This window comes from Hippopotamus amphibius, chromosome 9 (genome assembly GCF_030028045.1).
Source record: "Hippopotamus amphibius kiboko isolate mHipAmp2 chromosome 9, mHipAmp2.hap2, whole genome shotgun sequence".
Classification (NCBI taxonomy): domain Eukaryota; kingdom Metazoa; phylum Chordata; class Mammalia; order Artiodactyla; family Hippopotamidae; genus Hippopotamus; species Hippopotamus amphibius.
Genome location: NC_080194.1, coordinates 25825253 through 25842997, shown reverse-complemented (window position 1 = coordinate 25842997; position 17745 = coordinate 25825253). Strand labels below are relative to the sequence as shown.

General features: G+C 50.2%; 1 protein-coding gene across 1 annotated transcript in view; it reads right to left on the bottom strand.

Moving 5' to 3' along the window:
* Positions 1-17745, bottom strand: part of PTPN5 (protein tyrosine phosphatase non-receptor type 5) — a 73217-nt gene that overhangs the window by 20060 nt on the left and 35412 nt on the right. The window contains exon 4 of the mRNA XM_057749335.1: positions 11905-11985. Within this exon, the coding sequence (XP_057605318.1) occupies positions 11905-11985 (81 nt within the window). The remainder of the gene's footprint in view (positions 1-11904; positions 11986-17745) is intronic.

The following is a 17745-nucleotide window of genomic DNA, read 5'->3' as shown; positions in this document are numbered from 1 at the left end:
ACCTGCCAATGCAGGGGACATGGGTTCGAGCCCTGCTTCAGGAAGATCCCACACGCCGCAGTGCAAATAAGCCTGTGCCCCACAACTATTGAGCTTGCACTTTAGAGCCCGTGAGCCACAACTATTGAGCCCATGTGCTGCAACTACTGAAGCCCACGCACCTAGAGCCCGTGCTCTGCAACAAGAGAAGCCACGGCAATGAGGAGGAGCCCGCGCACCACAACGAAGAGCAGCCCCCACTCACTGCAACTAAAGAAAGCCCGTGCACAGCAAAAAAAGACCCAACACAGCCAATAAAATAAATAAATTTATAAAAAAAAATCATTGAAACTTTCTTTAAAAAAAAAATAATGCTGTTGTAAAAATGGCATTTTGTAATGTAAAAATTTCAATTTGTGACAAACGCAGTGTCCGTGAAGCACAATCGCGCGAAGCGCAGTAAAAGGAGGTACGGCTGTAACAAGCACTGCCTCCAGGACCTGGCCCCGTGCGGTCGGCACTGCAGCTCTTGCTGCCCCTACAAGTGGCTTGTTTCTGGGGAGGACGCTCCTGGGGGGGGCTCCCAGCAAAAGCTCTGGAGTCACCCAGACTCAGGTTTGAAGCCAGACTGTGCCACTTACTACCTGTGTGACCTTGGCGAAGTGACTCAATCTCTCCTCTGGACAACGGATCCGCTATGCCTTGCTGGCTGGGGTCTGAGGATGCCATAAGGTAAAAAAATGCCCAGTGCTTAGGTGCCTGGCACACGGTGAACGCTCAGGAAACAGCAGCAGAAGTTAGAGGAGGCGGAAGAGGGCAGGGGAGGGGAGCATGAGGGACAGGCAGCAGGACCTCCCTTTCATCTGCCAGGTGAGCCCCTCAGGAGGACAGCGGGCACCCACCCTGCTGCGGGCACCCGGGTGGTGGATGGAGTGGGCATGGGCTGGGGGTGGCGGAAGGGGGGCAGCTTTGTCTCTGTCGGTTAATTACATCCGAAATGCTAACAAGCTTTCGAAACAAAAGGCAACTCAAGTACTCTTTGGATGGGATATAATAAAATGGTTCTATCTGAAATTGCAAAATAGCTTTGTTGCTGCAAACAAAGGCTCAGTTCTTTGTGTCTCTCTGGAGCGGAGGCCCAGAAGTACATGGGTGAAAAGGGTCAATGAAACTCTGAGGGTGCAGCTACCTCCTCCCTACAGCCCACGGTGAGAACTAAAAGAACCGACAGAGAGGCCCAGAGGGGTGGGCACCAGAGGTCCTAAGTGCCTGAAACTTACGCACGAATGTGTGGGGAGGGAGGGACAAAACTGGAAGAAGCCCTTGCTCCACCCTCCCATTTCACAGATGAAGAAACTGAGGTCCAGAGAGGAAGAGGAAGAACCAGGATTGGCACACGTCTTTAACCCTCTGGTTCAGTTCTCACTCATTAAGCCAGCATGGGATATTCCATAGGGGCTGCCTGTGGGTATCTGAAGGTCTGAGGCCTCCCTCCCTGACAGCAGAAGGCTGGGTCCTGGTAAAGCTCTCAGAGGTCTAGGGAAGTCCAGGGGATAGGAGGTGAACAAGGGCGACCCAAGACCCCTAGGGACAGATGTGCTGACAAATCCCAACCCTCCGGAGCTGCTGCCCTCAGGCAGCTCTCTGCAACCGGGGAGGCTCACAGTGCTGGCGAGTGTCAAGGGGCTCCCAGCAAAAGCTCTGTGACTAGTGCGCTGTGCAACCCCGGGCGTCTCACTGCCTCTGTGGGCCTCAGGGGCCTTCTGTAAATTCACAGAGCCTGCCTGGGGGTCTTTCAGGGCCCTGCTAGTGTTAAAGATCCACTGTCGCCTTTTTAAAAAAAAAAAAAAACACATCTGAGCCCCTGCTTTAGTTTCATTCAATGGCTTCCCCTTGTTCTTAGGATAAAGGCCAAAGTCCCTGCCACGGCCACCCACCAAGGCCCAGCATGCTCCGGCCCCTGGGTAGCTCCCCAGCCTCCACCCACACCATTTCCTCCTGGTTCTCCGTGTTCCCGTTTCTTCCAGATTCTCTGCTGGAACCAATCTGGGAAGCAGAAAACTCTGGAAATGAGTGCTTCTGCTCAAAAAAATTCTTACACAGTCCCAGGAAACACGCCGTAAACGGAAGTTGCCTCCTGTGCTAGCTGAGGTGGGGGTGGGAGGAGTAGGGCAGCCACATTCTCATCACTTGGCGGGGCCGGGAGACTGTGTCCAGGGGCACCCGGGGGAGTGCCCTGCAGCCCTTAGAAACAAAGGATCAGCGGACGTATGGTACCACGGAAGGATCTCAGAAACAGGGCTGAGCAAAAAGAATGAGATGGAACACAACAGGCACATTATAAACATATGTATACATAAAATATTGCCACCCATTCTGCAAGAGCACACACACACACACAAAACACACACTAGACATGTCAGAACACATTAGCTGTGGGGAGAAGAGACGTGGTGGGAAACAAAAGAGAAAAAATAAGTGAATGAAACCAGAGAGGGGTGTTGTGGGGACCCCTGAAGATAACGGGGACCACAGAGGAGTATGACTGACCACACTCTAAACCTACCAGCCATCATCACCCTCTCCTCCCGCAGGTGAAAACAAAACCAGCTGAGTTGCAAGTGGGGCCAAGGTCCAATGGGGAAATAACGAATGAAAGCAGAGGGCCCTTCATCCTGTCTACGTCCTGGAACTGGGAGAGCTGTAGAGAGTGAACTTGCTCCTCCTGCCCTGGGAACAGACACCCCTAAAGGACTCATGGACTTAGTGAAACAGAGCCAACTGTTAAGGACCCCTGAGTCTCCTCGTCTCTGAACTGGTTCACCAACATGACGTGACATGAATCATTTTATTGACTTTCTATGGGAGATTCCAGGCGTTGGTGACTGTCTCCACAGATGCCCCCACAGGATTAACCCCATTAAGATCCCTGGGGTTGGGACTTCCCTGGTGGTGCAGTGGTTAAGAATCTGCCTTCCAATGCAGGGGACGCGGGTTCGATCCCTGGTCCGGGAACTAAGATTCCATATGCTGTGCGGCAACTAAGCCTGCACGGTGCAGCTTCTGAGCCCACGAGCTCTGGAGCCCTTGCACCACAACTAGAGAAGCCCAAGCCCTTGCACCACAGCTACAGAGGCCGCGTGCCACAGTGAAGATCCAGCACAGCCAATAAATAAATAAATACATAAATTAAAAAAAAAAAAGATCCCTGGGGTTGGGTGAGCCCCAGACTCTGGGCCTGCTAGGCCGAACAACCCAACCTGGAGGGAGAACCCCAGGGGGACCCCACGACCCCCAGCTACTACTCTTGCCTGGCAAAGATTATTAAATATTTTTGGATGGCTAATCTTTTTTTTTTTTTTTGGCCGCACTGTGCAGCATATGGGATCTTAGCTCCCCAGTCAGGGATCGAACCTGCGACCCCTGCAGTGGAAGTGCAGAGTCTTAACCACTGGACTGCCAGGGAAGCCCCAGGTGGCCAATCTTTTAAAAATGATTTTGGAAAATATGAGGGAAAAAACCTCATAAAAGCATAAAATGAACCCCAAGTCATCCACGATCCTACCACGCTGAGAAAGGCACTGGTTTCCTTTAGATACATTTTCTGGTACTTTTTCTCTCTTTGTGGGTGGACTTTTCCCCCATAGACCATTCTGTATACAGTCGGCTCTCGGTACCTGCGTGTTCCACATCTGTGGATATGGGGTTTGGCTGTTACTGTGCCATTTTACATAAGGGATGTGAGCATCGGTGGATTTTAGTATGTGGGGCATTCTGGAATGAATCCCCTGCAGGTTTGGAGGGACAACTGTACAGGCATATCCTGAGAATACACCTTTTTGAATTTCAAGGATTCAACACTTAAGCAGTATGGCAGACAGCCTCCAAGGTGCCCTAATGATCCCCACTTCCTGGTATTCACACCAAGGTTCCAGACATGTAAGAAAAGCTTTCTTGGACCTTCTATCCCAGCCCAGCACCAGGTGAATACAGCTTAGTGAATGACCTCAGTTGAAGCCATGGAAACAGAAGAACTGCCCAGCTGAGCCCTGCATGACCCCCTGAAACATAAACAAATAAAACTGTGGTTGTCTTAAGGCACTAAGTTTTGAGACAGTTACTCAAAGCACATGCTGAGACTTGAAAAGAAGAAATGAGCTTAAATGGAAGGAAAAGTTTTTTTTTAAAGGTATAAAGAAGTTCCTGAGAGTTGGGGTGATTAGTCTCTGGGCCAAGTTGAGGAGAAAGGTGACAGCATCTGTCACTGCATATCTTAGTTACACAATGATGCCCGTTTGTCTGAAAGGGCTTTAGCATCAACCTGTATGGAGTCAGGGGAATGGACCAGATGGCCTCTTTTTTTCTAGTTGCAAAGACTCTCTTTCTAGTTTCATCATACATGCAGGTAACTCCCAGGAATATCAGAACTGTTTCTAAACCGGAAAATGGATATTTGGCTTCTCCAGCAAGTCTGACTCCTCTTTCCACCTGACTTTGCAAGCAGACAACACTCATCCATGTGTCTGCTGGTTCTGTGAGGTCCCAGCATGCAGTGGGGAATCATGAAAGAGCCCCAAAGCCATATTATCCACTCCACTTCTGAGGGTTTGGCCTGGGCCCTTGATGTCTGGGAACATGCAAAGGTTTTTGGTTGTTGTTTATACTCCACATCCTGGCGCAATCGTCACCATCACTATTTGCTACCATCTACAGAGCGCTGTGTAACAGGCATTTCACATGCCTCAGCTCATTTACACCCCTGAAATCTCTGTGAAGATCTTATTATCACCCTCATTTGGGAGTGAAGAATTTGGAGCTTAAAGTGGTCAGATTATTTACCTGAGATCAAGCTGCTGGTCAGCAACAGAGCTGAGATTGGAACCCAGGTCTGACTGCCTCCCCCAGGACCCCAAGACCCAGCTAAACTGCCTCCATATCTGTCCTGGTGTCTAAGGATAGTTAACCTCTACCATCACTGACTGGTGAGTACCTGAGTTGGCACTTTTCTTCTCAATACAGTGGTATTGTTACAGAATTCTCTCTAAATTAGGGTTCTCAGCACATCTAGGTGGTGTTGTTTGTCTTTCTTTAACTTCTATTCTACAGTCTCAAGGACAATTCATTGTACCATCGGCCATATAACCACCCCTAAATGCATTAAAAGTCCTAAATGAAAACAGAGATATCAATGAAAGAAATAAAAGTCAATAGCACATAAGCTGCTGAGCATTGATGGGCACAAGTGACATCTCAGTAATGATACTACATCCAAATCTATCTTCTCTATGTTTGTCCATCTGGGCTACTGCACTTGCGCCCACACCATTTGAACCAGTACCAGGCACCTGATCAGGGAGCTCTGTGAGAACAAGGGTTAGCAAGTGGGGGCCCATTCTGAGGTTAACCTGTTCCTTAAGATGCTTTGATAGCTGGTTCCTCAAGACATGAACTAGGATCTAACTCATCCTTCAGGTCACAGTTTAAAGGCCACTTCTTCCAGGAAGCCTTCCTTGACCCCCCCAAGATGAGGTAATATTATTGTTGCACCCTTCCATGGTACCCTGTCCTCCTGAGCGCAGGGACCAGGTCTGTCCAGCTCTTCATTGTATCACCAGTGGCTGCTACAGCACTGGGCACAAAGTGGATGTTGGATAAATGCTTGCTGAATCAATAATGGGATCAGTCTGCCTTTTCAATCAGCCCTTTTTGGCTTCTGGCAAAGACCTTATCCATGTTGTGGTGGGACAGCTGTGAAAGCTATGGCCTGATTCTCCCTGATGACCAGGGGTAGTCACTGCATGATTAGGATAACAAAGATTTCCTCAATACAGGCCTCCCCTTTACTTTATAAAAGGCTACCCAGGATGGGCAGTGGTCTCTTGCTGAGACCTAGACGTTGTCCTCCTCAGAGGAGGGTCCATCTGATACCCATGATGGTACAGAACCTAGAACTGGGCCGGGGGTAGCCTTCAAGGCACCGGGACTTAAGGTGTAGAGAAGTCAGCTGTTCCTACCATAGGGGCAATGACCTACTCGGGCCTTCAGTGGCTATTCACAGCCTTGCGTAGACCCAGTTAATTATGACACGCTTAAATCTAAGGGTGGCAGGGACTGCCATGGCTCCAACTAGCTGCTGCTGTAGAAGGGCTGTGGGAGCACACCTTGTTCCCAAGAGCAGTGTGGTCCTTAGACCTGGGCCCTGCACTCCCTCCCCTCTGGCCATGCCACTCTCCATGAGGGGAGAGGGCCACAGGGTCCAGGAGGTGTGCCCACGCCCCCCTTTCCAGGCCACGCCCTGGCTTCGAGGACTCCAGAACCCTCTGCCTGAATGGCCTGAAGCCTTCATGAATGCAGGTACACCCTTCTGAGCAGGCGCATGGCCTTTCACAGGGGTATCTTTAGGTCTAAGGGGTGGCCAAGTGTCAGCTATCGGGTCAATCTATGCTTACATGCACACACTGACGTGCCCCCACGCACGCACACAAGGGCCCTCACAATGCAGGACTGAGTGGGGGAGGGGTACCCCACGAGGGGCCCCATCTGCAGTCTGACCTTGGTCTCCGCAAACGTTAGGAGCAGGCCTGCCCGTGAACCTGCCTGCTGGAGACGCTGTGAGCAACACGTGGTGACCTCATGCCATCGGCATCACTGTTGCCTTGTTCACCTCTTTCCTCTGCCCTGTATCCCCGAGGAAGCTGCTGGTCCCAGGCTAGCCCTGCACTGGTGCTATCTGGGCAGAAGCGGAGGCCCCAGCACCAACTGGGGTGCCTGGTTTCTCGCAAATGTGAACACCTACACACAGAACGGGGTGGGGAGGGTGAGTTTGAATGTATAAATGTGTTTGGGTGACTGTGGGCAAGCAAATGAGCGAGGAAGTGAGCAAGTGAGGGGGAGTGCAAGAGAAAAGAAGGAGGCAGAGCACGTGAAAAAGAGCGTGTGCACGCGGGAGAGGAAAAACCCGGACCTGGGGACGCACCGGCGCCCACTACAGCACCCAGGAACTGCAGGCAACGAGGGAGGGCCGGGAAAGGACGGAGGACTGGAGGGAAGGAACGTGCCTGCTTATCCACCCGTGCAGGAGAAAGCGGCGTGGCGGCAGGAAAGAAAGAGACCTAAAGAGGAAACAGACAACAAGCGCGTCCATCTCTAAGAAGCATCTCTAGCGGAAAGGGGTGGAAGACAGGGCGATGGAGCTAAGAGGTCCTGGGTGTGCAGGAGGAAGAAGACTCGCAGGGGCGGGAGCTGCGTGTGCCCTGGGGGCTGCATGTGGGCAGGTGCGCGCGCATACATAAGCGTGCGGCTGTGACAAGTGAGAGCACACGTGAGCGTGTGTGCGCCTGCGCGGAACGCCTCCGGGGGTGCGAGTGAGCGTGCCTGTCCCGGGGGGTGGGCAGCTGTGGGCTGCCTGCAGGTGTCTGCAATACCAGAGTATATTTTCACCCAGAAATCTCAATCTGGGAGGACTGGATGACTTGCTTGGCGCTGGCTTGGGTCTGGGTGGCCGCGGCCTCGGGAGCGTTGGCCACGTCACCCCCGCCTGGCAGCGCATGTGGGAATGCGTGAGTCACCCAGTCACGGCTGGTCCTCACTCTGCCTCCATCTTAGTCTTGCCCAGCGGGGAAGACAGCGGGGAGGGGAAGATTACTCGAGGGCTGTATTTCTACACTGTCGTTATGCACCTGCTTGCAGTGCCCATGGGCTCATTCTAAAGGCCCAACGCCCCAAGTCTCTGGGCCTGTACACCTCCATCTCCTTTTGTGTCCAAGTTGCAGCTTAGGTCGGTGGTTTGGGCTGACGAATATTGTGGAAGTCTACTCCTTACCAGGTTCCAGGACTACCTTGTTTACAACGCCCCCCGACCCCCCAGCCCCAGTCCTTTCCCACCCTGCCCTTCTTGGCTTTAATTTTCTCCATCGCATTTATCACCATCTGCTATACTATATATTTTACTTATTGATATGTATTGTCTATCTTTCCCTTAATAGTGTATCACGTGCTACACTCCAGGCACTGTTCTGAGCTCCATTTAATCCTCCAACAACTCTACATGGTAGTGAATGTTATTTCTGCCATTTTGTGAATGGAAGGCAGAGAGGTTAAGTAGCTTGCCCAGGATCACCCAATGGTAAATGGTGCAGCTGGGCCTGGGTCCAGAATGCCTGCTCTTAACTAGTGCACAATATTGTCCTGTGAGGGTGGGAAATTTTCTCAGCTTGGTTCATTCTTGAATCTCTGGTGCTAGCAGAGTGCCCAGCACATGGAGGTGGTCAATGAATGGTGAGTAAATGGATGAAGAAATAAGTGAATGAATGTTGTCATGGAGGATGGAATAGGGAGGTAGTTGCCTTCAAAGCTCACGGTCCCATGGAGGAAACAGACAAAACGTTATTTCAGTATCATATCAAGATGGCATCATGGGGGTCTAGAAGGGCATATAACTTGCTTGGCTCCTGGCAGTCAGGCTTTCCAGATGAGGACAGGCACAGTGACATCGCCCAACTCCTCCAAACTCCTCCCTGGAGACAGACATACCTTCGTTCTTCCTGCCTCAGTCCACAGGGTGCCAGGAGATGATGACGGCTCAGTGGTGACAAACGAGGCAGAATGGGGTAGTGGCCAGTTGCCTGGGCTCTGGAAAGAAGCTGCCTGGAGTGAATCCTCACTCTAGTAAACACTAGATGAACCTGGACGGACCCTATAACCTCCCTGGACCCTGGTCCTTTCTTCTATGAGACGGTGATGGCAAACAGTAGTGACTTCCTAGGGTAGCAGAGAGGACGGCATGAGACATATGTTGTGATGTTATGACATAAGAAATATGTACCTGGTCATTCAGATGACCAAAACACATATGGCTCATATATTTTGGTCTTCACCCACAGTTCCGAACTCATCGTTCCCAAAGTCTTTGGGATTTCCTAAGCTATTAGACCCGTGGGATAATATTTGGTCTCTTGTCCTTAGTTACTGAAAATGCTTCAGGGAAGGTGACTTTTGGATCCCACCCAAGGGTGGGGGCTGGTTGCCAGGAGAACCAACCATGTGATTAGAGCACTGGAACTTTTCAGTCCCAGACCTGACCTCCAGGGAGAGGGGCTGGGGGTTGAATCATTTGCCAGTGGCCAATGATTTAATCAATGATGTTTATATAATAAAGCCTCCAGAAACATTCAAAAGGACAGGACCCAGAGAGCTTCCGGGTGAGCACATGGAGATGTGGGGAGAGTGGTGCTGGGAGAGAGTATGGGAGCTCTGTGCCCTTTCCCTGTGCCTTGCCCTAAGCATCTCTTTCATCTGGATGGTCATCTGTATCCTTTTTTTGGCTGCACCACACGGCATGTGGGATTTTAGTTCCCAGACCAGGGATAGAACCTGCACGCCCTGCATTGGAAGCACAGAGTCTTAACCACTGGACCACCAGGGAAGTCCCCATCTGTATCCTTTAATATCCTTTCATAATAAACTGGTGATCTAGTAACTGAACCGTTTCTCGGAGTCTGTGAGCTGTTCTAGCACATTAATTGAACCTGGGGAGGGGGCTGTGAGAACCTCTGATATACAGCCAGTTGGTCAGAAGTACAGGTAACAACCTGGGCTTGCAACTGGCGTCTGAAGTGGAGGGCAGCCTTGTGGGATTAAGCCTTTTACCTATGGAATCAGATGCCATCTCCTGGTAGACAGCGTCAGGAATGAGCTGAATTCTCAGATCCCCTGCTGGTGCTCCTGCCCCTCTGCATACACGTGAAAGCTTTTAGGAGAGTGCCTGGCAGAAGGCAGGCAATGTGCCAGGTCCAGGGGAGATGACCACTGCTCCTCTTCCACTCTATGCTGGTTGCTGGCTTTTGGGGAGGAATGGGAGAGAGGGTTGGAGTTGAACACATCACGCTTATTACTGTAGCTTCTCTGCGGTGGCTTCATCCCATTTTCCATAAGCAGCTCAAAGCAGGGCAGGGACCAAATCTGTTATATTCACCACTATATCCTTAGCACCTAGTATAGCACCTGACACAGAGCAGGTGCTCAGTAAGTATCTGTTGAATGAATGCTCATGTGATTAGATTTATTTAATCCTTATGAGGATAAATGTTCATACTGTTGTTGTTTCCATTTGCAAACAAAGGACTAGAGGACCAGCGAGGTTAAGTGACTTGTCCGTAACACACAGCCTGTATGCAGAAGAGCCTAGACCCAAAGACCAGATGCCATGCTCTTTCTTTCACACCATGCTACTCTCTGGACTCCTATACATCGTGTCCTATTTTCTACGGATTTTTCTCTAGCCACTGGCACCATCCCTGGTTGTAGAATCATCTCTGAATTCTATGACTCATATCTGAATCACACAACTGTTTAATAGTTGAAAGGGACTTGTGATGTCATCTCGACCTCCCACCCATTGTGGAAATTTCCGTTCCGATGTCTATCCAGACAATACTTGAATGCCTCCATCATGGAACACTCATTTTCTTCCTCTTGAATAATCAAGTTCAACAACTGGACTACTTCTAGAGTCAGAAGGAAAGTTCTGCATCCCGTGGGCCAACAGGTCTCTTTTTAATTTCTATGTATTGGATTATGCCCTCTTCTTAAGACACACACAGAATGAATATGCTGTCCCCTTCACAAGACAGTCTTTCAGATATTTGCAGACAGCTCTCACATCCCCTTGGAGAATTCTCTTCCTCAGTTTGGGTCCCCACGAGGACCCTGGCATCCATTCTCGCCCATCTCAACAGGCAGTCCTACGTGTTTTGAGCAATGGCACCCCCTACTGGATAAGGTGTGAATTACACCGAAGGGCTCACGGCTCACCAGAAGGTGGGAGGAGCTTCATCAGTATCTAGGGCACCTGCTCACGGCGTGAGTAAAACACCCATTTATTTTAAAGAGTCATCTCTTTAGAGCCACACCTAGTTGTTTTCCGTGTCTATCTTAAAGAGGGTCACTGAAGACTCCACACTCTAATGTTCCTTGCCAATCATGAGGTTTCTGACAAGCTACAGGTTTGAGACTTCAAAATTAGAATTCAAAATTGGTTATTTCTTAACAAAAAGGTTTGGGAAGGGAGATATGAAAATGTGTGCAGTGTTATAGGATTGTGGTCAAAATTAGAATTCAAAATTGGTTATTTCTTAACAAAAAGGTTTGGGAAGGGAGATATGAAAATGTGTGCAGTGTTATAGGATTGTGGTGATTTTCTTTTTTTTTTTTTCACTTGTCTATTTTTTAATATTTCTACAATGGATATTTGTTATAAGGAGGAAAAAAACAATAAAAATTTTCAAAAAAGGAAAAAACACACAAAAACCTCCCCCACCCTCCTTCCTTCATTCCTTCCATGGCTATTAATCACGACTTGGGTATTTGGTCTACAACTGGGCCATGCTGCCACCCCACGGGCAGGAGTGCCTCGGTAACGTCTCTGTGGTGACAGCAGTGGCCCATGCGGTTCAAGTGTGGTCAGTGGGACTCAAGCAGCACAATCTGACATTCACAGCCAGGCTTCTCCACAGGGCTGTCAGGGAGCTTCTCCACATCATCCACCCCTTGGTTCATGCCACGGTCAGGCTGTGCTTCCTAATCTTACCTTTCCAAGTCTGCCCAACACACCACCGGCCAGTGGTCATGGCCTGATCATGCCCAGACTCCCCAGCTCTTCACCCTTCTCTCCACGCCCCCCACACACCCTCAGCCACCTGCTCTGCTCTCCAGCCGAGCCTGGGGCAGCTCCAAATGAGAACAGGTCAGAAAGACATCAGGGATTAGAAAAACAAATCTTCATTGAAATGAAGACGTACAGCCCAGCTGAGTCACTCCTCTTGAGCAAATTCACAGCCACGCAGGCTTTCCTCCAGCCCCAGTGCCATCCAGAGCTCTCTTCTTCCATTCAGAGCTCTGGGGGCACCCGGTGCTGGGAAGACTTACCCGGCAGCCCCTCGCTGCAGCACATGTCCAGGGCCCCTCCCTCGGAGTCATCAGCAGTGTGGTTCTCTCCCTCGCTCACTCCTACAGCAGAATGAAAGACGTGAGATGAGGCTGCTGAGCTGCGATCAAGAAAAAACCCTGAACAAAGAGAAAAAGCCTTCCTTTCTTGCACTGTGCCCCTTGGAATAACCCTGTTCCATTAGAGGGACCCGAGGAAAAGACCAGCCTACAGAGGGGTCAAGCTGCAGAGGCAGCAGCAGAATTCTGCAGGTGTCTTCCAGGTGGAAAAGCCACCGGTAGCATCACTAAAACCACCAACAGCACCATCATCTCTACAACAGGAGGAGGGCTTACTACATGCAAAGCACTTTACACACTTTATCACACTGCATCTTCATCAGGACCCCATGAATTAGGGATCATTCCCCTGGCTCAGAGACGTTAAGTAACCTGCCACAGGTCACACAGCTCATTAGTGTAGAGCTGGGAACGAAACTGCAGTCTAGGACTCCAGGCTTACACTTTCACTGCTGTGCCATTCTGCCTCCTAGTCCCTGTGGGTGGGAACCACGGGTGAGCAAGAGGGATCTGGGTACCATACAGTCTGTGTCCAGCTCCCCACAACCTGCACATTCCCTGTGCCTTGGGCAGTAAAAAGTGGTATGCAAAACTCTTCTCCAGAAATCGCTGCAAAAAGTAGCTGGATACATATTTGTATATTCTAAATGTTCTTTTTTTAAAAAAATAAATTTATTTATTTGTTTGTTTATTGGCTGTGTTGGGTCTTCGTTGCTGTGTGCAGGCTTTCTCTAGCTGTGGAAAGTGGGGCTACTCTTCATTGTGGTGTGAGGGCTTCTCATTGTGGTGGCTTCTCTTGTTACAGAGCCCAGGCACTAGGCATGCGGGCTTCAGTAGTTGTGGCACGCAGGCTCAGTATTTGTGGCGCACAGTTGCTCCATGATGGCATGTGGGATCTTCCTGGGCCAGGGATCGAACTCATGTCCCCTGCATTGGCAGGTGGATTCTTAACCACTGCGCCACCAGGGAAGTCCCTCTATTTCTTTTTGAAATCAGAAAACCCTCTTTCTAGCTCATCTGGGAACCTTCCAGGACGATGCTGGGGTCCAGCTTTTCTCCTGTACCCAGTAAGCTGGAAAAAGGTTGCTGGAGATTAGCCAGACCCCAGAAAGTGTGTTTGTAGTTTGACATATCCTGAGGGTAACTGCACTGCTCTCAGGGCCTCCCCTGCTTTGGGAATGGCCTGCTGTGCAGGTGTGGGCACCAGTGACTCTGCCTGCCCCTCGTGTCTGACCCCTGGCAGTAGCTGACTGATCCAGGGCTGGACAAACCAACCAGGCTGGACCAATCACATAATGCATTCTGGGGACTGAATCACGGTAGCCACAGTGTCCTGCAAAGAAGGTCCAAAAACATCTGGTGCCAAGGGCCTTGGAGCTGCTTCTTTCCTGCCCACCCTGAGTCTTGATTGGGCAACATGTCTATTAAGACCATAAGATGCCCCAGGATCCTTCCAATAAATACCAACATTTTAGCTTAATCCAGAATTTGATTTCCAAAATTGGCAACCAGAAGAAACTTTAATACAGCCTTGCTAGCATAATACTTCCAAGAAGTTCAAGAGGTCAGCTGCCTCTCCACCTAACAGTCCTGTAATCCTGCCTCTCGGACTGGTCCTGAGGCTGATTTCAGGCCCAGCTGCAGATCTGAAACAATGAAAGGCAGGCAGGCTGGGTTAGCAATGACCCTTTTCATTCTGACATCTTCTGCTCTCAACTGGCAATTGTTTTATTTTTTTTCCTTACTCCAATTGTGGCAGGGTCTCTGAGAATCCCAAATCCCAGGGCCCAGCTCTCCTGCAGAAAAAGGGCTGCTACCTTCAAGGCCCGTTAAATGTCTCCTGAGTCTCCCCACATTTCTCCCTCTTCACCACCTACATCTTGGTCCAGGGCAGCATCTATTGCCTAGATTACTGTGGCAGTCTTAACTGGTCTCTACTATCCACTCAGGCTGGCCTCCAAAACATTATCCATATGGCTCCAATACATATGGCTTCATAGGTTGTGCAGTTTACAACCTGCACAACTGGATGGGGCAGGCCTGAGCTAGAATCAACTTTTTCACAACTCAACATTTATCATATAACTTTCCTTAAAAAAATACTTGAATGGCATCCTATTACACTTAGAACAAAGACAATAATCCGTGGACATGGTTTATCAGATCTTGAATGGTTTGATCCCTATTCATCCCTCCAACCTTATTTCATGCCCCTTTCCTGTTTAACCTCTGCACTCTAGCTATACTGGGACAGGCTCCTTCCTTCATGATACCTTTGCTTGTCTCCCTGCCTGGAGAGCCCTCCCTAGCTCTACTTCCCAGAACTTTTTGTTTTTTATTTTTTTTTTAAATTTACTTATTTAATTTATTTGTTGGCTGCACTGGGTCTTCGTTGCTGCACACTGGCTTTCTCTAGTTGTGGTGAGCAGGGGCTACTCTTCATTGTGGTGCGAGGGCTCATTGCAGTGGCTTCTCTTGTTGTGGAGCACAGGCTCTAGGCACATGGGCTTCAATTGTTGTGGCTCATGGGCTCTAGGGCACAGGCTCAATAGTTGTGGTGCACAACCTTAGTTGCTCTGTGGCATGTGGAATCTTCCCAGAGCAGGGCTCGAATCCATGTCCCCTGCATTGGCAGGCGGATTCTTAACCACTGCGCCACCGAGGAAGACCCTCCAGTCCTTTTTTTTGTTTGTTTTTAAATAAATTTATTTATTTATTTAGTTGGCTGTGTTGGGTCTTTTTTGCTGTGCGTGGGCTTTCTTTTAGTTTCTGTGAGTGGGGGCTACTCTTCGTTGTGGTGCGCGGGCTCCTCACTGCCATGGCTTCTCTTGTTGCAGAGCATGGGCTCTATGCGCGTGAGCTTCAGTAGCTGCAGCACATGGACTCAACAGTTGTGGCTCACGGGCTCTAAAGCACAGGCTCAATAGTTGTGGTGGCGCATGGGCTTAGCTGCTCCGCAGCATGTGGGATCTTCCTGGAGCAGGGATCGAACCTGTGTCCCCTGCATTGGCAGGCAGATTCTTAACCACTGCGCCACCTAGGAAGCTCCCCCCACCCCCGTCAGTACTTTTTATTCACAGCACTTGACAGAGTTTGAAATTTCACTTTAACTTATGCCATTATTTGACTAACATTAGACTATAAGTGACATGAGGACAGGGACCACCATTTCTGTTTTATTTACCATTGTATCTTGAAAGCCTCGCACAGTGCCTGGTTCAGAGCAGGTGCTCAGTAAATAAACACACACTTGTTGAATAAGTGAACGTTGTCCTGACCCTCTTGAAAAAACATCACGAACCTCAAACATGGCCATTATCCGAGCTACCTTTGTGAAGGCAGTCTTTGTGAAGCCACCTGGAACCTTCCTGCACAGCTGCTGTCCAGAACAGGCCCACAGTCCCACATCTGGAAGGCCCCTCATTCAGCAGAGGAGGAAACGGAGGCATAGACAGAGGTCTGACTTGCTGCAGATGATACATCGAGGGGGTGGCCGTGTGGATTGGGATGGAGAACACCTACCCCCCACCTCTCGATCTGGAGCTTTTTCCTTCTTCATCTTGAAGAGCGCCCCGGATGGAGGGCAGCCCCAAAGGCCTGGCCCCTGGCTCAGTGCAAAAAGGTAAGTGAGGTATCCATACACCTCTGGAATGGGACCCACGTGTGACTCACGGCTGCTCTCACACCTTAAGGCTCCCAGGCCCCAGGCCGTGTTCAGAATAGCTCAGTGCTGCATGTGTGCAGCGGACTCTATAAATAAGCTTCCTAGAAAATGACTAATTTCATAATCAGGAAAGCAGAAAGAGTAGCACCTCTCATCTGTAGAGGAAAATGCAGCAAGAGCCTGCTCTCGGCCCTGCAGTCGAAGGACTCCGGGCAACCTCGCCAAAACCTGCATGTCTAGGCTGTTCAGGGGAGGGTTTCAATCAGATTTCCAAAGAGAAGAGCTGGTCCACTGAGGCTGATTGGAGAAGCCCAGTCTCTGGGCACTGCCCTCCTTCCCCTGCCAAGAGCAGAAATAGCTGCTTGCAGTGGATTACTGCAGGCTACTTCTCTCCCCTTCTCCACTCCAGCATCCGGGCAACAGGAGCAGAAAACTGCCCGTGACAACAGGCAGCAACTTTCTGGGCTGACCCCCCACTGCTGCTCTTAGAACCAGAGAACCCCAGGGATAAAGGAACTTGGAGACCACCCTGCCTGTCCCTCCCTCACCAGTGGAGAATGTCTGGGAGGGAAAAGAGCTTCCCCAAAGCCACTGCTCCATTCAACAAGCATTTTACTGAACACCTCCTGCAAGCAAGGCACCAGAGCTATCCCAGGAGCACAAACAAGCCAGGCCCTTCCCCCACTCCCCACCCCTCACAGCTCCCAGTCTTCCAGGGGAGACACACAGGCAAACACGATCACTCCCACACCTGCATTAATAGGCTGTACGCACGTGATACCTTGGGGGGCTCAGCTCAGCTGGTGGTGAGGGTGGGTGTCTTCTGCAAGTGGAAGATAGGACCTGGCTCTTAAAGGGTATTTCTAGGTGGCTGAGGGGGTCACAAGGGAAAGAACTTCCTTCATAAAGCAAGAGCAGAGCATCTCGGAGGCCCGAGATGTATGGAACATTTGGCATTAATGGGAAGCAGGTTGGTCAGTGGGATGGGGAAGCGATGGAGCCTGGGCCTCAGCAGAGGCACCTGAGCAGGCATCCTGCCTCCCAGTGGGGCAGCCCTCCTCCCCTTGACCACGGGGCTTCCCCTGAACCAAGACGTGCCGCAGGCTCCCCCTCCCTGGGCCGAGGAGGTAAGAGAGGAAGGGCGATCAGTGGCCTGTGTTTGAGGAACAGACATTAGACCTATTAGCTGGTGGCATCTGATCTGGTCCCAAACTACTCCTTTTTTGAAATTGGGGTAAAATTCACATAACCTAAAATTCACCATTTTAACCATTTTAAAACATACAATTCAGCGGCATTTAATACACTCACAACGCTGTACAACCACCACCATTATCTAGTCTCAGAAGAATTTCGTCACCCCAAAAGGAAACCCCACACCCATTAAGGAGTCACTCCCATTCCCCCGGCCCCCAGCCTCTGACAACCACTAATCTGCTTCCTGTCTCTCACAGATTCGCCTGTTCTGTGTATTTCATATAAATGGAACCATACACTATGTGGCCTTTTGTGTCTGACTCGTTTCACTTAGCATAACATTTTCGAGGTTCATCCCAGTTGCAGCATGTACCAGTACTTAACTCCTTTTAATGGCCGGATAATATTCAACCCCACGGACACACTACATTTCATCCACTCATCACCTGATGGACATCTGAGTTGTTTCCACCTCTTGGCTACTGTGAGTAGTGCTGCTATGAATCAAACTTCTCTTTTAAACTCTGCTTCCAACATGCTTACGCCTTTGGGCAATCCTCTCTCACCCTGGGCCCCTCAGGCCTCATCTATAAAATAAGGTGGTCAGATCCTAGGCTCCTTGAAGCTTGAATGTTGTCACCATCGTTTGCCCATTCGTGTGTGAAGGTAACGTACCCGGCTGGGTGCTGGAGACCCGGCCTGGAAGAGCCCACCTTATCTTCCCGGAGCTCATGGCTGGTGGGGGAGACAGAACAGGTAATGCTGTGGCCTGGGTGAAGTGTGCTAACAGAGCCTTGTCTGGGATGCGCTGGGAGCACCTCACCTCTGCCTGGGGGGTGGGATGCTGGAAGGGTAGGTGCTGTTAGGAGACATCTGGATGCCAGCTTTGCCCAGGATGTACA